Raw genomic sequence first — 24,116 nt, 5'->3', positions numbered from 1 at the left:
CTGAGCCAAAATGGTTTTACAAACCCATCATACCACCTTAAAGGAGACAATGCTTATAACATTCAAATTTTTCCAGAGAAAAGGAAAGAAGGAACACTTTGGCAACAAAATCAGGTAAGGACAGGATAAAGAAGGAAAATTATTATCTCAGTATTACAACAAAATAATACAATTATTATCAAAGAGCTTGTGATAAACCTTAGGAACCTAGATTAGAAGGCAACGTTCTTAACCTGACAAAAGCTATCGAAGTGGTGAAATATCTGAAGCTCACTCTGTCATTCAATTCCCAGCTCTAAATGCCACCCAGTCAGAGAGGCCTTCTCTGACCACCCTATCTAAAACAGCTCCTGCATCACCCCGGCCTGTCTCAGCAGTCAGTACTATAAAGCTGGATGTGGAATAGATGTTATCAGTTTGTTGAATAAATAACAGAGCAACTATAAAGATTTCAGCGTGAACATAATGGTTAATGGGTACCAAAAGATTATCTCCAAACCACTTTACCGAACTGGGTGTCTAATCCCATCTGCAGACTTCAGCAATTTTTTTGGTGGATTTAGAGAGGCTTGAGGCCAAAGATGAGAATTAGCCTCTGTCAAGTGGATTCTACTAGGACTTAGTTTTTTTAAAAAATGCTTACTGAAGGCCTACTCTATACTCAGTAATCTGTACAGTTCTCAGATGAAAAACACATAAATGATCTAAAGGGCAAAGTCATTTTCAGTTATGGTTAAATCTCATCACCCCTTAAAATATTTATAAACTTTATAAACCCTTTTCACATTAATAACCTTTTCTGCAGCCCCAAAGAGCCCTTTTTTAGAAAAGAAGAGGACAGGGATTATCATTTCCACAGCTTTAAAAAACCTTAAATTCACAGAAGAACTGTAATTTACTTAAGGGCATAGTGAGAAATAGGTATTTCTAAGCCCTGGAAGCTACCTGGCTCTCTGAAGGAACCTAGTCAAAGCAGGCCTTTTAGAAATACATCTATGGCTTCCCTGGTGGCGCAGTGGTTGAGAGTCCACCTGCCGATGCAGGGGACACGGGTTTGTGCCCCGGTCTGGGAAGATCCCATATGCCGTGGAGCGGCTGGGCCCGTGAGCCATGGCCGCTGAGCCTGCGCGTCCAGAGCCTGTGCTCTGCAACAGGAGAGGCCACAACAGTGAGAGGCCTGCATACCGCAAAAAAAAAAAAAAAAAAAGAAATACATCTAACATAAAGCAGAGTCTGGCATGCAGCAGGTACTGAGTAAAATACCTGCTGGATAAATACATCTCGAAGCAACTCAAAATTCTTTGAGTCCATGTGTGATTGTAGAAGGAAATAAAGGGCCAACCAAGAAATCAACTGATAGGGTTGCTGGTTGAGAGCCTCTGCTGGAGTCCAAGTAGGCAAAAGAAGACCCCTTCTCCCCTTTATACTATCACACATATTATTTCATTTAGCCCTCACACCAGCCCTCTGACAGAATTAAGAAACAGTTATGGGGGAAGAGTAGATTCTGAGTACTCTCAGTATGATGTTGGGACAGGAACCAAGGACCCTTCTCCAAGACTGCCTGGCCACCTGGGCCTTCTAATCTACCTGCAAAACCTTTCTCTTTTCTCCTTAGACTTGTCTGACAGGGTCAAGTGAGTGCAACAGGCCCACTATGGGACCTGCTGTGGCCTCACAGTGCTAAGATTCCCATCCCAGCTGTAGTGATGGTGACTGCCCATCCACATCAAGTCCATTCTGAACAGCAGGTAGATATCCAAGGGGATACTGAGATGCACAGACAGAAGAACTCTAGGAATATGGTAAAATAAAGATATGTTTGCCTTCTGAAATGGGGCCGGTAGATGTCAAGAACACCACTTCACACAGGATGACTTTATTGGGACAGGACACGGGCAGGATGTCACTGGTCTCTGGCTTCTACATATACTCCTTGAAGCAGCTGCTTAACGTTGGAAGTGAGAATGACACCAAAGCCTTTTACTGACTCATCGGAGTTATGATGAACCACCTCCGGGGATAGTGACAATGAACATATGAATGTTTACTACTGAATTCCTATCACCTCTTTCATAGCCACAAAGTTGATTTGACAGGCAGGAATTGCACATACTTTCAGAAAAGGCTCAAGGGATGGGAGAAAATCAAGTGCCAGAAAGCAGAGGCCAGTAAGACACTAAAACTGTTTGCTGAATTCATCTGTTGAGGCTACTTGAAGAGCAAGATGCCCAGAACATAACTCCAAAATTGCAGTTGTAGCTGGAGAAAAGCAGAAGAAGAAGCTGCCAGGAGAAGCTGGCACCATCAGTCCAGGCTCATGGCTGACGGCAGCTTCACGATGCCCACCCAGCTCCAACACCCTTAGCCCAGCCCCAGCTCTCCTCTGTCCCATGCCGACACCCCAATTAGCTAAATATTTTAAGGAAGAAAAAGTGAGGATCATGCTAAAACAAACAACCAAACAGTTCTTCACGAAAGAACTAAGTGAATCAGGATACTGTCATATTCTTTAAAAACAATAATGGCAGAATTAGAGCTCATTAAACTGTGCAAATTTTAAACTGTTTGTTCCTACCTTGTAACAACAATTGATTTCCATCTCTTGCTGTCAGCACCTTCAAGCTGTGGACCTCTACTTTCTGCCAACTGTAGTCTCTTACCAGTCTCTTCTAGTTGAACTGTCATCTTCTCATTTAATATCTCCAAATTATTCTTAGCTATCCGTAATTTTTCTGCAGCTTCAGTTTCCTATCATTAAAAGCTAATTAGTATATTATGCCAAAATGTAATACTGTTCTCATGGACATAGTATATTCAAAATTATCAATCACTACAAACTAGAAAGAAAATAACCTGGAGTTCTAAATGCTGATTAAAATTCCAATAAAAATCCAATGTTTCTTTTACTCTAAAACAGCAATATGGCCATAATAATTAGAACAGATCACGTAAATGAGGTTAGAAAAATACATTTACAATATTTTACTCTAGTGGTTACTTTAAATTTGTCATATTTGTAATAGTTAGAGAAAATGGGATAGTTTATGTCTTTAGATTTTTTTCATCATTCACTGAGTATTTTAATTTCAATACCATTACCCAAACACAATTTTTCTAAGTATTTAAATAAATTCATAAGGTACATATATCCAGTTAATTAGTTAATGGGATTAGATTTCAAGTTGTTTTAAAATGCCGTGGGGGAAATGTCTTTAGATTTTTAAAAGATGTTTTGACTTTTTAGTACCTGAGAGACATAACTGTAAGTATAAACTATGTGTAATTACCACAGATTATTTCCACTATTAAACATCCACATTCACAGCACAGTATCACTCTGGCCTCACAATACATTCATATACCACTGTAACTAGTTTAAAAATATTAATTGCAATTTATTCACTGGATCATCCATATAAATAACAACACCTATTTTTCTGGGGCAAGGAGTATATTTTGCCACTTAAATAGAAAGGAATCTTACTGTTTAACAAAATACTTTCATATACTCTTTTTTTTTTTTTTTTGCAGTACGCTGGCCTCTCTGCTGTGGCCTCTCGCACTGCGGAGCACAGGCTCCGGACGCGCAGGCTCAGCGGCCATGGCTCACGGGCCCAGGCACTCCGCGGCATATGGGATCTTCCCGGACCGGGTCAAGTACCCGCGTCCCCTGCATCGGCAGGCGGACTCTCAACCACTGCGCCACCAGGGAAGCCACATATACTCTTTACTGTACATCAAGCATTATTCTAAGACATGTGCATAAATATTAACTCATTTAAACCCTGTAGCAGCTCTGTGAAATAGATATACTCAATATTCCCAGTTTTACAGATGAGGAAATTGATAGGAGAGGGAATAGTAGATTCCCCTAGCTCCCACAGTTAAGAAGTAATAAAGCAGGCTTCCCTGGTGGCGCAGTGGTTAAGAATCCGCCTGCCTATGCAGGGGACACGGGTTCAAGCCCTGGTCCAGGAAGATCCCACATGCCGCGGAGCAACTAAGCCCGTGAGCCACAACTACTGAGCCTGCGCTCTAGAGCCCAAGAGCCACAACTACTGAGCCCTCGCGCCACATCTACTGAAGCCCACGCACTCTAGAGCCTGTGCTCTGCAACAAGAGAAGCCACCGCAATGAAAAGCCCGCGCACCACAACAAAGAGTAGCCCCCACTCGCTGCAACTAGAGAAAGCCCGCGCACAGCAACAAAGACCAAACACAGCCAAAAATAAGTAAATTTATTTAAAAAAAAAAAAAGAAGTAATAAAGCTAGGATTTGAATACTGGCTAAGTGGCTTCTACATTATACTGCCTCTGAATTTATTAATTTTTTATTTTCAATGTTCCTCATAGTGAAAGGATGGTGGGCATAAAAACACAATTCCTGGATGAATTGGGAGATTGGGATTGACATATATACACTAACATGTATAAAATAGATAACTAATGAGAACCTGCTGTATAGCACAGGTAAACTACTCAGTGCTCTGTGGTGACCTAAATGGGAAGGAAATCCAAAAAAGAGGGGATATATAGCTGCTTCACTTCGCTGTACAGCAGAAATTAACATGACATTGTAAAGCAACTATACCCCAATTAAAAAATAAATAAATAAAAACAAAACAAAACAGCACAATTCCTAAATCTCTTAATACCTACTCTGAGTAGATACTCTCATCAACTTTTTCATTCTGTTTTCCCAAAATGTAGCAGTTAATTAACATAAAAATAAGTATAGTCAGTAATGAAAGCCATACTTTTTTAAGTTCTTTACGAAGCCTTTCATTTTCAGCAACAATTTTCTCTGTGCCTTTGGTCTTGGATTCATAGTGCATGCTCAACTGATGTCCAAGATGAACTTTGAGTTTTTCTAATTCAGCCTAGTAATTTAAAAAACCTACATTATCAAAACAAGGAAATAAACGATGATCTTGTAAACTCATAAAACTTAGTTTAAGGTGGTTTTAGAGACCATATTTGATATAATTAGAATTAAATTCTTCCCTTTAATACTGGTCATCTAGAGTAGAGGTTCCCAATCTTGGCTTAGAATGAGCTGATGACTTTAAAAAAGAATCACAATACCAATGGTAGGACCAATCCCAAAATAATCTGATCAATCTCAAAATTGGGGGCTTAGGCAGATGTATTTTTGAAAATAGATACAGTTAATTATTTTATGCTGCCAGACTGAGAAGCAATGGTCTGGAAATAATAAAATGACCAAGTGGTGCTACTCTAACTACTCTTAGCCTTGTCTCCAACATTTTTTTTTCTGTATGTGTAAAATATCTACTGCATCCATTAAAGCCACTTTATACACTATATTTTAAATTGTCTTTAAAAATTATATCAGTAAAACATTCTGTACAAATGACCACATTAAGAATATTACCTTCAGTTTTTCGTTTTCCATTTCAATATTAGCCATTTTTTCACTGGTTAATATTCCTGATGTTTTTTTCAGCTGTTCATTTTCCCTTTGGACTTTTTCAACTACTTTTTTCATTAAACCAATGGTTTTTTCTAGTTCTGGGATTGTCTTTCCACTTCTACCAGACTAGGAAAAAATGTTAACTTTTTATTTAATCAAATATTTTAGAGAGTATAACATAAAGTACCAAGAATATAAGAGGTTTATTATTAAACTCATTGTTGATTCCTAACATTTGAAGCCAAGGCTTGTACGACTTCAACTCGTTATAATAACCCTGTGAAAGAGGAATTACCCTTACTTTGCATACAAGAAAATCAAGACTCAGAGAATTTGATATTCCTAAAGTCATGCAGCTAATAAGTAACACCTTAAACCCTAGTATACTGGAAAGAACATTAGTATAGTAGCATTATAACTAGGAAGCTGCCATGGATATCATAAAAAAGTAATTATAAAATGTTAGAATCAGACCAAGGAGCAGTTAGCAGTTACCTCAATGAACAGATGGAAGATTCCTGGAAGTTAAATGTTTTCAAGGTGTAGAGGGATATGCAATGAAAAAAGAGATGGTATAGAGTCCAAGTGGGATAAAAAGCATGTAAGATGAGACAGATGATAAAATACATTAACTTGAAACAGAGAAAGCTTAATGATGTTTTACATTATAGATGCAGCAGAATAAAATTGAAACTAGAGGCACTAGTAAAGGCATATCAATACTGTTATGACATATCCAAACTTTTTTTTTTCATTTCCAGCTTATCACTTCTGAAGCCAAAACAAACATATGGCATACTCTCACATACTCACCCCTCTAACGTGGCCAAGTTTCCTCTCTACTTCTGCTTTTTCTTTCTTAAGAAATTCACACATTTCCTTCAAATCCCTTACCTGATTCTAGAAGATTAAAGAAAACATGTAACAATTTAACATAGCTATAGCCATTGAAAAGGAAAGGCAAACAATTCATCTGACCTACCAGTCTCTTCAACTGTATAGCTGAATTAAACAAGTGGGTCTTTACACCAATGAGGAGGATTTTGAACCATGACATATGCTGAATTAATATAACAGCATTTTGTATATGAATTTCAAGAAATATTTCCTGCATTATTGCCTTAGTATACAATAGAAATTTGAGTTTAAAACTCCTGATTTCAACTCTCCCAGAGACTACATATGTAGAACCTTACCCATATAGTACAGAGAAAGAGACAACTGATCTTCTGACACTGGTTCTAAGTGTAAAAATCAGAATGAGAGAAGCAGGATATAGCTTAATTATACTGTTACCAGTGGAATTAACAGATTGCTGATATTCTAAGTTAAAAAACACAAATGAAACAATCAGTCAAGAGAAAAGGACTCCCTTAAATAGGATAAGATTTGGAAAACCAAAAATAAACTTATTATAAACATCAAAATAAATTTCTAAAAGAGACAATTATCCTAAAATATTTTAATTTAAAGACTATATTTTTAGAGCTATCCTAATATTTTAAAGTGTGACAACTGTTAATTAAATACACCAACCATCATCTTGCCACACACATGACATTTGAACTTGCTATTTCTGTTGCCTGGAACTCTTTTTCTAGTATCTGTATGACCTACTTCCTTACCTGTCCCCTAGCTCTCTGCTAAAATATCACTTTATTAAGGAAGCCTCCCCTTACTACCCTATTTTAAAGAGCAATCCCATATTCAGTTGACCCTTGAACAATGTGGAGGTATAACTTATAGTTGGTCCTCTATATCTGCAGTTCCTTTGCATCCGTGGGTTCAACCAACCACGGAAAAGGTAGTATAGCAGTATTTACTACTGAAAAATATCCCCATATAAGTGGACCCTCGCAGTTCAAGGGTCAGCTATACCTCTATGCAACACACACACACACACACACACACACACACACACCCCCTTCACACTAACTGTGCTTTTTCTTCTTAGCACTTTAACATCAGCTGACGTACTACATATTGACTTGCTTACCTATTATGAGCCTCCCCTTACTGGAATGTAAGCTCTACAAGTGCGAGAATTTTTTTGATTGCTGTTTACCAACACCTAGAAGAGTACCTCACACAAAAAAGGCCCTCAACAAATAACTGTTAAATGAGCAAATGTAGAAAGTATAACACTACCATGATATTTTATGAATATGAGTTTCTGACTTCTACATAAGCTAACATGGTAAACATAACAATTAAGTAGGGAGAAAAAGGCATTAGATTTCGTAACTATAATAAAGAATATTAAATTTACCTTTAATCTTGGCAAATCTTTATTTGCTTGTTCAAGCTGAAATTTTAATTCAATATTTTCAGATGACAACTTCAAGTTTTCCCTCTGGAGCTCCTGTTCTCTTTGATAATGATCATCTGACTCTATTCCTGAAGTCTTCAGGAAAATGAAGTTAGGAATATTTTTAAGGTGTAACAAATAAAAGCTACGCTGAAACACTACGCTGAAAAGGAACATTTTTCCTCAAAGGAATGAGAAAATTGGAGAGCTCTAGAGAAAACAACCATAAACAAACAAACAAACTCACATGAGAAAAGGTAATCAGTCTGTTGTAATTAATACAGAAAGCAAAGTCAGTGTGATTTAATAATGTCCACACATATAATGCCTCCATATATACTCTCATAATGACTAAACGAATTTGTAGTGGTCCTTCCATCCAAAAATAAAGTACTGTTACCTGTTACAGATTGTCTCATGCCCCAAGCCCCACCCAGCCCCAAATTCATATGTGAAGTCCTAACTCTCAGTACCTCAGAATGACCTTATTTGAGGATAGGGCCTTTTCAGAGATAACTAAGTTAAAACAGGGTCATTAGGGTGGGCCTTAATTCAACAAGGTCTGATGTTCTTATACCAAAGGGAAATGTGGACATACAGACATACATAGAAGGGAGACACTGTAGAGATGGGGAGAAGCTAGCCATCTATGAGCCAAGGAGAGAGGCCTGGAACAGAGCCTTCCCCCACGGCCTAAAGAAGCAATCAACTCTGCCAATATCTTGATTTTGGACTTCCAGCTTTCAGAAGTGAGAGAATACATTTCTCTTGTTTAAGTCATCAACTCCGTGGTGTTTTGTTATGGTGGCCCTAGCAAACAAATCTACAAGCCTACAAAAAGTGCCTCAATTCCTCCTCCTTTAGAAAGCTATTCATCATTCCTTGAGCTAAAGTAATCACTCCCTCCTCTGAAATCCAGTAACACTTTATTTGCATTTCTTTTGGCATGAATCCACCTTGGGTTATTATTTATGTTCAATTTCAGTTCTCACTCTAAGCTATAGATTATTTGAAAGAGAAATCTGTGCTTGGTTACTTTTTCCTATAAAGTGGATAGAATACCCCTTACCTTCATAAACTTGTTAAGAGCATTATATGAGATAATTTTCTGAAAGCACTCAGAACAGCTTTAGTTTTTTCTCCCCCATTCCATTCTCTATTGGCTTGATTGATGATCAACTCAATAACTCCACAGACATTATGATGATTATCATATTATTATATAATACAGTTATATATTACACATTTCATTATTATTAAAGTATAATATTCTATAAATACATTTATTATACATGGCTCTGTAACATCTTTTTAATTAGCACTAGGTTAAATACATTCTGACATATTCACCATTAGGTTAAAAAAAAAAAGTAAAAAAAAGAAAAAGTTTTCTTAGGTAAAATGCAGTAAAAGTAAAGAAATTAGAAAATAGGATACAGAAATGTAAAGAAATTCTGGGCTGAACTTTGATTCTGACCTGAGGGCATACAACACAACACTGGCAGAAACATTGCATGTATCTACCTGATTTCTAACTGTTTGAGGGAATGTGTGTGCATATGAACATATACAGTGGCAAGAAAAAGAAGACAGACATATTTCATGGTGTCAGTAAACTAGAGCAATATGTTCCTACTTATTCTCTGTCAGATAACCCAAGTATACATTCTGATTCTACTACTATTAAGGTTAACACTAGGCAAATCATGCCACCTGCAAGGTCCTCTGTTTTTTTGTGGGTTTTTTTTTGCAGTACACAGGCCTGTCACTGTTGTGGCCTCTCCCGTTGTGGAGCACAGGCTCCGGACGCGCAGACTCAGCGGCCATGGCTCACGGGCCCAGCCGCTCCGCGGCATGTGGGATCTTCCTGGACCGGGGCACGAACCCGTGTCCCCTGCATCGGCAGGTAGACTCTCAACCACTGCGCCACCAGGGAAGCCCCCGGGTCCTCTGTTTTTGCATCTTACAAATGAAGGCACTAGACAGGATGATTTTTAAGGTCTCTTCAGACGTGGAAATCTATAGTTCCCTATCCCTGAGCTCTTCTGTCTCCCTTACTTCACCTCTTCAGTCTATGATAGCTATTTAATAAATGATAATAAGTACCCCTAACTGATAAATATAAAATATACTAAATTTCATTCACAGAAGAGAATAATTCTATCTGATGATATTACATGAACTGCTGAATTTTTTCAACAGTTCTCCTCACTAAAATATGGATGCAATTCTTTGTGTAAGTGAATGTGGATCATTTTTTCTTCCTATTCTCAGAAAACAAAACTAAAAGTATTAGTTGAGATTGTCCAAATTTTTGGAAAATAAATTCTAATGAAACTTCTATAAAAGTTAAATAAAATTCTTGTGTAATCAATTTTGGGGGGACTTCCAAATTGTTCTATAGAAGAAGAATCCTGTTAAAAGGTATACACTGCCAAAAGTCAAATTCTTAGTGGATGAGAGTTAGTGATAACACACAGTGGAAGTCTCAAATTCTCAATTACTTATTATCAAGTGAAAAAAAGAAGCATTATGTACCTGGATAAGGAAACGAAATAAGAATTAAGACATTTTCATCCATTTTCTCTTAATTTAAATGTCTGATCTAATGAGAATGAGGACTTAGGTGACTGGAATATCCAAAGTGGAAAGGAATGAATGAATGAATGAACGCTATTTGATTTCAACTGGGAACAAACTTCTTATTCTGTTGCATAAATTGACCAAAAGTAGTGTGTGTATGTAGAAAGTTCATAAACTGTAGAATCAGACCTCCATTTAAATCCTGGTTCTGCATCTTCTTGATCACTAGAGATGTTACTTATTCTCCAAGCTTCCCACATAAAGTAGAAATAATTCTCTGCAGGGTATTGTGAAAACTATACCTAGGCAATACACGTAAGCTTCCTTTTCTCATTATAAAAAAGCATCTGTTACAAGGCAAAAAGACCATTAAAGGAACTTGCTATATATGTTAGAATGTTACACAGCATCATAACAGATTTTTACTGATATTATTCATTGTAGTGAAATTTTACTCACAGTGAGATTTTACAGCATGCTGAAGTAGGAATTTCTAAGGCAAAACGAACTCATCTAAAGTGCCTTATTTTTGTTATTCTGTTATCTAATCTAATACTTGGTAAAACAGTGAGTACTAATGGCAATACCAATACCAATGGTAAAACAGTGAGTACTAAAATGAATCGGGAAGTGTACAACCACTAAGTTTTTGTAGGAACTAGTCAAATATTAGGGTTTAAGGAGAAGTTTATTAACAATTCATATTCTTTACAAATCCTACACAGTTTGTTTCCATTTGCACCAAATATGTACACCACTTGCTATGAGAAAACTCAGCCAAGAGAAATAAAGGACTGCCATGTACTCAAACCTGGGACGCTTCATTTCTTGGCTGGACTGACACAGCAGTTTCAGAGTTTGCCTGTGCATCCTCCTCAGCACACTGCCTCACTGCAGCAGCGCTTGTGGCGTAACCACAGTCCTCCCCAGCAGATTCTTCTGGATCCATGTGGTGGTTGTGACTCACATCTTCAGCTATGTGTCCCTTTTCTTTCTCATTCTTGCCTAGCTCATTCTCTTCCTTGTTTTTATATTCCTGTTTATTATTTTCACAACAGTCTTGATTAATTTTTTCAACTTTACAATCTGGTTCCTTTTCAAAATTGGAGTTAAAATCCATCAAGGTACCATTAGTTGACCTAAATGGACGTGATTTATTATTTGGTCTTGACTCAGATTTATTTAACTCAGTAGGATCTACAATATCTTCTGCTTTGTGTTTTTCTTCATTACTGTAACACTGTAGAATATTCCTAGGTACCTGATGATATAAGTTGCCCCTAACATCTATTCCTTTCCTAGTTTTGATTCTGAGTACTGTTATGGGTTTTTTTTGGTTCCTGTGTAAATTGTTCTTTTTGTGAAAAATATTATGACTGTATTTATTAACACTGGTAGCAAGAGGAGAAAGCGTAGCTGCATCACATAACAGATTCTGCTTGAAGCAGACGAAAGAGAAGAAACAGGAAAAGAAAAGGAAAAAAAATAATAAAAATATACACATGAATGTTTTAAAATAAGATACAACAAATAATTCTACATTAATGAGACTTTATAAAGAAAAACGAGAAATGTATCACATATTTGAATGGAAATAATGTTATAACACACCTTCCTATTTTATCTAACTATATGTTCTTGTCACAGCAAAACTCATAACTACATTTAAAAATCTCCAGAAATCATTGGTAATGACATTTTATGCAAAGCATAAGAATCATAAGTTTACCATTATTATGTAAAAAGGATTATAGAAGTTAACATACATCATTACCTAGTAAAAATAAAAGTTGGATTTATTGCATTAATATGAATGAGAAGGATCTGTTTTTAGCTAGCTAAAGGTAGAAGTTGATTTCACTTTTAAACTTTAGAATACAAAAAATGAAAAGATGTGCACTTACTGAAGGCCTAGAATATGCATCCTTTGAAAACTGTTTTTCTAAAGCATGAAGTTTTTCTTGGAGGTATTTATTTTGTAAACGTAAATCTTCTATAACAGAATCTCGAGGAAGGGCCTGATGGGTCCTATGAACAACAATCACAGACTCTTTACTGTTCAAACTTCCAACTTTTTACTGTTTTATCATATTAAAAAATAGAAAAAAATATTTTTAACACTGTATTTCTTTTAAATTCTACAAAACTTGAAAACTTTACAAAATTAAATTAAAACATGACTATATTATAAACTGATCCTCTACAGAGGATTCACGGCTGGCCTCCTTTAAACTATGAATTAAAAAGGGTATTTTGATTTTAAAAAAATACATTAATATATGTAAAGAACATGCATCTATTTTGGGGATTGTGTAAAATAGCTGAATAAAAATACCTACTATTTTTAAAACATTATATAATAATTTCATAACATCCATGCACTTCTCAAGATGGTCAAGCATTTTATAAGGTTCTTAGTGGAGCCAGATAATAATCTATTTCTTCAATCTATACTACTCACCTGCATGGCCTACAAGGCCCTCCGCTATCTGGCACAAGCACACCTGTTCAGCACATTTGTCCAGGACTCTTCCCTTACTTCGGCAAATAAATCCACTCTTACCCACACATGAAAGATTCACTCCTGCCACTATGTCTCTGCTAGGGTTCTGTTTTCTCAGAATGTCCCTTCCACCTCTAAAATCTAGATCTGATTCATAAAATTCGGAAATTCACATTTGAACTGAGAAGACAAGTTCAATCTCTTTTATAAAGTCTTCTCCAATTACTTCAGCCTCCACAGATTCATATTAGAAAAAAAGCTATTAACGAAATTGAGTTATTTGTAGTGAGGTGGATGGACCTAGAGTCTGTCATACAGAGTGAAGTAAGTCAGAAAGAGAAAAACAAATACCGTATGCTAACACATATATATGGAATCTGAAAAAAAAAAAAAGGTTCTGAAGAACCTAGGGGCAAGACGGGAATAAAGACACAGACCTACTAGAGAATAGACTTGAGGATATGGGGAGGAGGAAGGGTAAGCTGTGACAAAGTGAGAGAATGGCATGGACATATATACACTACCAAACGTAAAATAGATAGCTAGTGGGAAGCAGCCGCATAGCACAGGGAGATCAGCTCCATGCTTTGTGACCACCTAGAGGGGTGGGATAGGGAGGGTGGGAGGGAGGGAGACGCAAGAGGGAAGAGATATGGGAACATATGTATATGTATAACTGATTCACTTTGTTATAAAGCAGAAACTAACACACCATTGTAAAGCAATTATACTCCAATAAAGATGTTTTAAAAAAGCTATTAAATATCTAAAAGTATTAGAAGGTTTCAAAACTAAAATATTTTGATCCTTGAGAAAACTGCAAAGGAGAATAAAAGGATTCGGTTTTATTCTGAACATATGTTTAGACTAAGAAAAACAGGGAAGCTAGGACCAGACAGTAGCTATAAATAGATGTCAAAACAAAGAAGAATGTTTCATTTTGTTCTTCTCCATCAAGGAAAATTCTGAAGAATTTAAGAAACAATGACTTAGAAGGAAATGAGATGGAACGTAGGTTGAAAGCTCACAAGGACCTTGAAAAGTAAATATTTTACAGGTTGGGACAAAACACGAGAATCTGAAATATCAGCAAAGAGGTGGTAAATTTACCTTTTCCTTTCCTCTAGTATTTCCTGACCTGAACACAACACAGCTTGAAACCTGAAGATGAGCCTCAGCACAGAGGGAGAGAGCTCCACAGGCAAGGCTTAAAGTTCTAGCTCCAGTAAGGAGAAAGGGTGCTTAACAACTCTCACAGACAGTGCAAAAATCCCTCTTATTTTTCTCTTCTATGCATTCTCTCATGTCCCAACCCTCAGGCCATTCCAAGGCAGTGGTGGCAGAGGCTGCAAGGGGAACTCACAGGAGCCAAAACTTTTAGGGAGAGGAATCTTCTTCTCCAATTGGTAGAGCTGTAATTAATAAGGTGGGAAGGCAAAGTAGTGCCCCTCCCCCTCCGCCATGTCCCCTTTCTGCCCTCCAGCTGCTGGCTTAGCTGCAGACAAGATCACAATAGCTGAAGTGCACGATGCAACAGGGCAACAGATTTGGTTCGAAGTACCAGAAAGGGGAGCCCGAGAGAAACCAAATGTATCAGGGAGATCAATCACAGAAGGAAAGGAGCTCAAGAAAGGAACCTTATAAAGTTGCTCATGAACTTCTGGGCTCACCCCTGAGCATGAATGCATGGATCTGATCCTAATCAGAATATTAAAGAGTCTGAGAACTGAATAGAAGACAGCCCACATAGCAGACTGTCAATAGGGAGTTGCATAGGCAGAACAGAGCCAAAGAGCATTGTAAAAGCTTTGAAAATGATACCGGAACCACAGCCCACATAAATCAGGTTAGCACATGGGGCCTGAACCTATCCAGACTTGCTAAAACAAAAATATACCTGCATTTTCCATACAATTTAACCAAGATCCAGAGTCACAGAATATAATATTCAAAAGTTCAAGAATATAATCCATATTTATGTGGCATAAAAAGAAGCAGGAATATTTCAACTCACATAGGAAAAGAATCAACAGAACCCAAGCTTAAGATGACACACATTTATTATATCAGTTTCTATATTTCCATGTATTAGCTTACCTCATATATGATATGTCATTTTCTAGGTCAAGATTTCTCTTCTTTAATTCTTCTAACTCTTTTTCTGACTGCAATGCTCGCACTTCCATAACATGATCAACAGTCATGCCAGTTGTTTTTAGTTTCCTCTGCAAAGTAAGTTTCTCTTTATCAGCTCTGTGGGATTTAATACAAAATCATGAAAAGATACCATTCACTGTTTGGCTTGTTCAATTTATTAAATTGTAGCTTCCTTATTGTAAGGCCAATATACAAAAATTGGATCATTCTGTATTTGCTATGAGCTAATTTATTTCAAAATTATAGGAAACTACACTTATAAATTGTTAAAATATATTTAATACACATTTTAAAGAAAATAAAAATTGAACTATAGATAATAAATGATAATTAAAACTAAAACATTTTTCATATTATCAAAAAACTAACTTCCAGGTCAATTAAAGACTATACATAATTAATTAGGTTTACATTAAATTTAAACTCACTTGGCAAAAAGATCCTTCAAAGTATTCAATTGCTTTGTTAGAATACAGACTTCCCCCTCTTTCTCTTTTAACCTGTTTCGAATTCCCTCTATTTTGGTTTGCCATTTTTTACCTTCTTCCCACCTAATTACTTCTTCTCTGGCACTCTGTAAATAATAATAAAGGAGGAAGAAAATTACCAATATTGTTTTTTAGAATGATCAATTACAATTTACTAGAACAATGGTAAACCAATATTTCCTAAAGAATATGTAAACAGGTTCATTTTGCTATGTCACTTCCAGAATCTTTAGGCCTGCCAAGCTGTAAGCAAAAATGCCCTTCAGTCTAAGATTCTGTATTCTATAACTTGACAGATAAAATTCTGGGGAACAGTCTGGACTAATAGCAACACTCCTAAAGGAGTCTAATACAAATGGATGATGACTAAAGTAAACTTCCAACAAAAAATGTATATGTATAAATGACCAACCCGATCTTGTCAGCCCATAGCAATCTCCTAGTGCCACAACTCCTTCAAATCTTCAATGCACATTATTTCTCTTATTCAAGAGATATTTACTTATTAGCATGAATCATGCACCAGGTACTACTCTAAGTACTAGGAATAGAAACAATGAATAAACCAGACAAAAAAGGCTTATCTTCATGGGTATTACAGTCTAGTTTATGTTGGTTGGTTGGTTGGTTGGCTGGATTAGGGGAAGGGAGCAAAATACAGACAAAGAACAAGAAAAAAAATTTTTTGAAGTATGTTAGCTGGTGATAAGTGCTTTAAAAAAAAAAAGGGGGGGAAGGAACTAGGATACTTCAGGGCTAGGTGTTATGGTTTGTTATAATTGAGATAAGGTGTCCAAGGAAAGTCTATGTAATGCAGAACAGTCCCATGTACTGAAGAAATATCAAGTGTCCTACTGAACATTCATATAGTTAAAAATTCTGTTCACAATTGTCTGAGCTAAGAATTTATGTCCTTTCCACCAAGCAATTTTTTAATGGTTTTATTATGTACTGAATTTTCTAGGAATACAGCAGTCTTATAAAAGTAAAGACTATAGACGTCATTTTGCTGAGAACTACAGAAACAACTGTTTACCACTTTGGAAATCAAATTAACAAATGGCAATGCCTTTGTGACATGTGGGGAGCCAACAGACCACATTTGTATTAGTCTGCGTTTGTAGCTCTGAATTCACATCGATGTTTCCTAAAGGTGGAAGCACATGACTATTTCATTAGGTATTCTATGAAGCATTTACATGGTGAATTATGAAAAATATATTAATATGTTTATTATTTTTATAAATTATTTTCCTTCTATGTTTCTCCATATTTCATTTAGGGCATTTATGGTGAAATTTTGAAATTATGCACGTAGGTAGTTTATATTAACTAAAAATTTCATTTGGAATAGTAAAGGGGACATTATGAAACACTGTATTTACTATAAAAGAGAATGTTGGGGCTGAAAGGATTAAAAGCCACAGTTTAAAGTCAAATACCCAACTAAGATAAGTAGCCCTATCAAAACGATCTTCTCCCATAGTGGCCAATTTTTTACCTTATTTATCTAGTTCAGCTAACATGTATCCTTTAAAAAAATGTAAAAGACTTCAGTAAGTGTTTGATAGTTTTTAACTTCTATTTTTTCTAAAATACATACAAGGAATTTTGTGTATTTCCAGAAATGTAAGTATTAGTTGAGGGCAAAAGGTATATGTAAACAATTCTGCAGCATGGTGTATTCTGTAGAGATTGGGCAGTTCTATCCCATCTGATATTATTCTCTGAAGTAGGAGTGAAGTAGGGAAACAAGACTGAAGTAATTTAAAAATAAACAGAAAAACAACAAAGGCAAATGTCACCAACGGTCTGATCTTGACTGGGGGAGAAAAGAGGAGAAGAGAGGACGAGAAGTTCTCTTTTTGTATTTTCTGTACCAATAGCTTCTTATCATAAATTTCAGGATAATGTTATTGCATTTTAAAATTTTCATTCATCCAACGAATACTGAACATCTACTACGTGACAGGGACTGTCCCCGTGGCTGAGGATACAAAAATAAACAAAACCAGCAAAGTTCCTGCCATCAAAGTTAACAGTCCAAAAGATGAACACATGGATAAGTAAATTTCTAGTATGTCAGATAGTAATAAATGCTACAGAGACAAGCAGAGAAGTGTAAGAAACACAGGAATGTAAGGATTGGGGGTGGGTTTTGTTATCTTATATAGATAGGCCTCAAACATTGTTTCTTTTTTAAATTAATTAATTAATTTTTAAATTAATTAATTAATTTTTAAATTAGTTTATTTTTGGCTGCGTTGGGTCTTCGTTGCTGCGTGCGGGCTTTCTCTAGCTGTGGCGAGCGGGGGCTACTCTTCGTTGCACTGTGTGGGTTTCTCATTGCAATGGCTTCTCTTGTTGCGGAGCACGGGCTCTAGGTGCGCAGGTTTCAGTAGTTGTGGCACGCAGGCTCTAGAGCACGGCCTCACTAGTTGTGGCGCACAGGCTTAGTTGCTCCGTGGCATGTGGGATCTTTGTGGACCAGAGCTCGAACCCATGTCTCCTGCACTGGCAGGTGGATTCTTTAACCACTGCGCAACCAGGGAAGCCCCTCAAACATTGTTTACAGAGAAAAAGGTGTTGAAATTTCAATATGAAACCATTTTTTGAGTAAAAAAAAAAATTAGAAATGACCAGTGCTGTGGAATCTGAAAGAATAGTCTCATCAAATTCCTGAATATAGATTGTAATATTATTGTAGCTCTCTGTGTTCTCACTCTTTTTCTAATATCATACCCTGGTATAGACTTGAAGGCTTACAAAGACTTTCATATATTATTTCATTTCATGTCAAAATAATCTTGAGAAGCTGGAATTACAAATAGTATTATTTCTATTTTAAGGAGAAATAAAGTGAAGCACAGAAGTTAGAGGTCTAGGCAAAGCCACAAGGCTACTGAGGTATTTTGATAGGAATCAGGTTAGGAACTAGTACCCAAGGATTAGACTTAAGGCCAAGTAGGGAGGCAGCAAAGAAAGCAATCCTGAAGAGTAAGGACATTTTGACCTTGCAGTTTTCACCAGCAAAGCTTCTGACAAGTATGTTGTGGTTCCATGTATATAAATGCAAACATTTAGATCAAAATTATACTGACAATGATAAATTTTCATGAGGAAAATGTTTTTCTAGAACATACCCTACTAAAACATTTTAATCCCATTACCTATTTTCTATTCAGTGCCATTAAAGATACTTAATTTTCTTTCATGTTATTGAAATTATCTTATAGATATGAATCTTTTCTGGGTAAACGTTACAATAAACATTCTTCCTAACTATGGCTCCTCCACTGAGATTTTCTTCAGGGGCAAACATTACTACTAACACCAATATTTCCAAGGTCACTTTTGATCTTGTCAATGCTACTTATATCTTGTCTCCAGTTTATTATTTACAACATATTTAATTATGTGGATTTTAGCCAGTTTTAGTTTTTCCTTGGGTTATGTCTATCAGTAATTTTTATTACAAAATAGCTTACTAGTTAACTTGTAAGAAAATTTTAAGCTATTTTTCTCACATTACAGAATCAATTTATGAGTGGGTTGGTTATTGATTATTACTGCAAATATTGAATATACTCCAAGTCACTTTGTTTACCCTGAAATAATAGTCCAGTTCATTGAAGGATTAAAAAGGACACATGTGGGTCAAGATAGTAGAATAAAAATGCCCAGCTTTCTTTCCCAAAGGTCTATATAAACCAATCTATATAAACAATTATATTGAGAAAAGTGATAAATACAGCTGGGTATGTATGGTATGAAGGGATTTGGGATGTACTGTAACGTCAGGAAGATGATATAGTAATTTCTGAATAAGAGTTACATTATTGGTGTCTCTTCAAGCTGATCTGTAAATTCCTAAAGGACTGAAACTTGTCTTAAACTTCTCTATGTTATCCAGTACCATTTATGGTATATGTATCAGGTCCTCAGATCAATGAATTATCTGTTCTTCAATTACATATTTAACTAAGTCCATCACTACCTTAAACATATCAGTACATTTCTTCACGTACCTTTTCTTTCATAGGTTTTATTTCTACCTCATCCACCTTTTTTTCCAGTTGGCTTTCTAGCTTTTTAATTTTCTTTTGGAGTTCTTCAATTAAACTTTGTTTGTTATCTATCAGAGCTTTGCCCTGAAAAATAAGATGTATTTTTACATTTTACAAATAAAAAAGTATCAAACAAAATACACAACAAATACTCCAGTTGTAGAAACTTTCTGAGACTACAGCTAACCATGCTTTCTAAATGACACTATTGATATTTAAGAATAACATAGTAGCTACTTCTGTATTTTAATAAGATATGCTACCCTGAAACTACAAATACAGTAAAGGTCACTGAGAGAATTAGCAACTACATTAATCAAAGTGATTTGAAAGCTAGTTTCAGCAAATATTATAGACAGAATTAAAAAGTGGGAATAAACTACTACCTGTATATTATAAATCAAAACATTATCACAATTAAATATAAAATTACCTGTAATCCACTGGTTAATCTTTTAATTTGCCTTTTCAGTTCATCATTCTCTTGATCAATTCCATCTTTCTCTCTAAGCATTTTATTATAGGCTTTTTGGTTTTTTTGTAGTTCACTGGTTAGGTCATTCAAATTATCAGTTAGTAAGTTCTCTCTGTTTTTACTTGTTTTAAGAGCTTCTTTAAGTTTAAAAATTTTTTCGCATAAATCTTCAACTTGTGACTAATACAAGATAAAGAAAGGTTTAATTCATGAATCTTCAGCAAGTATCAATGATAAAAGCAACAATAATAGAGAAAGTACACCATTAATACTTACTAAAAAGAAAGTTTCAGTCTAAATTTTTAAGCACATACATGCAAAAAAAACCACCACAAACTACATAAATTTTTCTAGCTTCATTTCAAATGAACCAAGTTTACTTTGAGGGGAAAAAAAAAACAAAACATGAAGAAGCTGTCTAAAGCAATTCATCTTTAACAAACACCTAGAACCAAAATTTCATCAAATAAGCAAATGTTTCATTATGGCTGAATTAATTTATTAGAAAAACAAGTACATATCAACGTACACAGAAATTTCTTTTTTGAACACTGAAGCATAAGAGTAGTATAAAACAAAATCTTTTACTCTAAGTAGTTTCTAATCTACTTTGTAAAGACAAGACATAAAAGGGTAGCTCACAATACTAGACAGTATATATAAGCCACTAGAAAGGAGTTCTTAGCTGTCCCATATAGTAACATTGATGGGAATACTGGTACTTATTATATGTCTTGTTGAGTAAATTATTACAGGCCAAGAGGGATTACCAATAGCACTAATAGGAAACTAGTAGTATTATAGTGCAGTTACGAGACAAACAAACTCTCCTGGAGAGTCAAAAAAGGCTTCAAGAAAAATGACTGGAAGAATGTAAAGAATTCAGAGCAGAAATTTCAGGCAAAGAGAAAGGTACTGAAGAAGACATCATCAAAGGGCTATACCTATTTATAAATTTATTACTGAATGGATTTTTACTGTCAACTATGCTAATAATCTTGATAGGCACAAGAGATTTTAAAAATCGGACTAAAATCCAGTCCTTACATGGTTTAATGGCAATGAAGGGTATATGGTTTAATGGCGATGAAGGGTATATACAAATAAACCAAGAGCAAATAAAAATTACAAACAAAACATATACAAAGTAAATTTTTCATTTTACTCAAAATATACTATATGAAACTTTATGTGAAGAAATTTGAAAATCATCATTAAATGTATATGTTTTGGAGAAAAAATTTTATACAGTTCCAAACGTAACAATTGGGTAAGAAAATAATAAAATACATTGTCAAAAAATAATAAATAACTTCAAAAAAAGGCTTTAAAGTTAGGCAGCTCTGTAGATTAAATGTCAAGGACCACATGATTTCCATAAACTATTTCAGGGGCTAAAAAGGGAAAGCTAACTAACTCATATTATGAACTTAGCAAAAACTAAATGGAAAATTCTGTAAAGGCAAAAGAAATAAAACAAAACAAAGGAATCTGTACACCTATCTTGCTTATCAATATAGAATTTAAAATCCTAAGAAAAATGTTTCTTAAATTTAATTCTGTTAGGAGAAATAGCTTATAATGGCCTATCCTTTGCTAATCCCCAAGATGCTATTCAGTGAGTACAATAAACATGCTTAGTGTTCAAAATTGTGTGTAGGATTTCCCTGGTGGCGCAGTGGTTAAGAATCTGCCTGCCAATGCAGGGGACACAGGTTCGATCCCTGGTCTAGGAAGATCGCACATGCCACAGAGCAACTAAGCCCGTGCACCACAACTACTGAAGCCCTTGCACCTAGAGCCCATGCTCCACAACAAGAGAAGCCACTGCAATGAGAAGTCTGCGCACTGCGACGAAGAGTGGCCCCTGCTCACTGCAACTAGAGAAAGCCTGCCCACAGCAATGAAAACCCAAGCAGTCAAAAATAAATAAATAAATGAATTTTATTTTTAAAAACCCCAACTGTGTGGACATGTGTATATCCACCAATAATTCATTAGAATAAATTCCCTATTCATTATTAAAATTACTATATATCCAAGTGGATTCTCTTCCAATGGGAATTAGCAGGAATTCTGTTATATTAATGCACATGTCGATACTCACCTTTAGCTCTTTAGTATGTTGATCAACAATCTGTTGAACATTGAGATTTGCCTCTTTCTGAGAAGTCGTGGAAATAATACGTTCTTCAGCTGCTGCTGTCATTTCTGCCCGAAGTTCCAAAAGTGCCCGACTAAGGGCCTAAAAGTTACAACATACGTAATATTTTTAAAAAATTGGTATTTCATATAAGCAATACAAAATATATATAAGCTTTATTACTTTAAACTGTTTTCCTAAAATACCATGTGTTTAATCAAACAGAATTCACAAACTAACAACCCAACTTTTTCAAATGAATTTCCTTTAGTAAGTGAATTCAATTCTCTCCAAATTGAGTGTGAATTCAAAATCTTGATAATAATAATTGTGAGAACCCAGCATCGAATCAAGCAATCTGTACTACAAAACCCAGGCATGTTTTGTTTTCAAACTTCCAAGTTGAAATATTTATTTAAATTACTCACTTAGTACATACTTCCATGTGAAATTAATTGAATGTAAGTAGACAAGGAAAGTTACAAGATTAGAAGACTTAAAATTTGCCAATAAATTTCATGAGCTAGCACAGAAAAACAGCAGCACCTTCTAAAACAGTTAAGTGTATAAAATGAGATAAATAAAAAAACTAATAAATCTGTTAATCCACTGACCAACTCCTTTTCATAACACTATCTCTGCGTCTCCTTCTTTAACCTTTCCTCCTCTTATCCTAACTCCCTCTTAATCCCCAGAGTTACTTAAAATTTTTCAATTATTCAAATTGTTCAAAATAGCCTCAGTAACATACAATCCTAATAGGAAAGGAGAGAAAATAAATAATGTAATGAAGATTTCCCTTTATTTCCTACAGCTAACCCACAAATCAGGTTGAAAACATAAAAAGATAAATTAGACTATATCTGAACTTAAAAACAACACCTATCTATAAAGCTATTTAAAAGAATTATAAAGACCCAACCCTGTTCAAGATAAGGCTTATACTTTTTATTACGAGAGAGATACATGCTATCATCTTCTACAAATCTTTTGTAAAAGCAATCTACCACATGTTTTTCTTAAATATTGATAATTTTCTATTGTTACTTACTTTTTGTTGTTTCTCTTTCAAGGCTAATTGGCTCTTCAGCCTTTCTACTAGATTCCTCATTGTAGTTGTTGGAGCTCTTGAATTTGCTTCTTTTTGAGCCTGAAGTTCAGATTTTAAACTCTGCGACTCTTTTTGTGACTGGGCCAGAAGACACCTCAAATCCTCTACTTGTGCTTTTATTTGTTTCACTTCATCTGCATGATTTTCTTGGAGCCTAATATAAAGCAAACATATATACTTAATAGAGTAGTTGCTGCAATTAACAATTTGATTGACACAAATTTTACAAAGAACAAATGTTTGGTCCTCAGCATCCTTAAAATCTAAGGTTTGGGGCTTCCCTGGTGGCGCAGTGGTTGAGAGTCCGCCTGCCGATGCAGGGGACACGGGTTCGTGCCCCGGCCCGGGAAGATCCCACATGCCGTGGAGCGGCTGGGCCTGTGAGCCATGGCCGCTGGGCCTGCGTGTCCGGAGCCTGTGCTCCGCAACGGGAGAGGCCACAACAGTGAGAGGCCTGCGTACTGCAAAAAAAAAAAAAAAAAATCTAAGGTTTGATCCAAATCCAAAAGATGAACAATTCTTTATTCTACTTAACTACTCTTAAACTTAACATAAAATAGAGTTTTTTCTTCCAGTTTCTACTATTTTTTGCAGCAATTGCATCAAGTAATTTGTGGCTCTAGATGAAATAATATAGAGAATGAACAAAATTACACTTTAAATATTATGGTTCCTGCGAGATGTGACTGCTTCCTTTGTATCAGGGATTTCTCAACCATGGCACTATTGACATTTCTGACTAGATAATTCTTTATTGGGGTGGGGGTTACTGTCCTATGCATTTTATTTTATTTTATTTTATTTTATTTTATTTTATTTTATTTTATTTTTTGCGGTACACGGGC

The 24,116-nt window shown here is 35.6% G+C and overlaps 1 protein-coding gene across 1 annotated transcript in view; it reads right to left on the bottom strand.

Moving 5' to 3' along the window:
• The window catches only part of CEP290 (centrosomal protein 290), a 96,522-nt gene that overhangs the window by 6,825 nt on the left and 65,581 nt on the right, over window positions 1-24,116 (bottom strand). Inside the window, exons 37-48 of the mRNA XM_065888153.1 lie at window positions 23,212-23,425; window positions 22,125-22,262; window positions 19,976-20,197; window positions 19,504-19,626; window positions 15,416-15,561; window positions 14,928-15,083; window positions 12,232-12,355; window positions 7,706-7,840; window positions 6,250-6,336; window positions 5,398-5,562; window positions 4,760-4,882; window positions 2,579-2,751 (exon numbers count right to left, since the gene is read on the bottom strand). Of these exons, the coding sequence (XP_065744225.1) occupies window positions 2,579-2,751; window positions 4,760-4,882; window positions 5,398-5,562; window positions 6,250-6,336; window positions 7,706-7,840; window positions 12,232-12,355; window positions 14,928-15,083; window positions 15,416-15,561; window positions 19,504-19,626; window positions 19,976-20,197; window positions 22,125-22,262; window positions 23,212-23,425 (1,806 nt within the window). The remainder of the gene's footprint in view (window positions 1-2,578; window positions 2,752-4,759; window positions 4,883-5,397; window positions 5,563-6,249; window positions 6,337-7,705; window positions 7,841-12,231; window positions 12,356-14,927; window positions 15,084-15,415; window positions 15,562-19,503; window positions 19,627-19,975; window positions 20,198-22,124; window positions 22,263-23,211; window positions 23,426-24,116) is intronic.

Source organism: Phocoena phocoena, chromosome 11, assembly GCF_963924675.1.
Source record: "Phocoena phocoena chromosome 11, mPhoPho1.1, whole genome shotgun sequence".
NCBI classification, from domain to species: domain Eukaryota; kingdom Metazoa; phylum Chordata; class Mammalia; order Artiodactyla; family Phocoenidae; genus Phocoena; species Phocoena phocoena.
The sequence above is the reverse complement of the archived record's forward strand: the minus strand, read 5'-3'. Positions and strand labels throughout refer to the sequence as shown.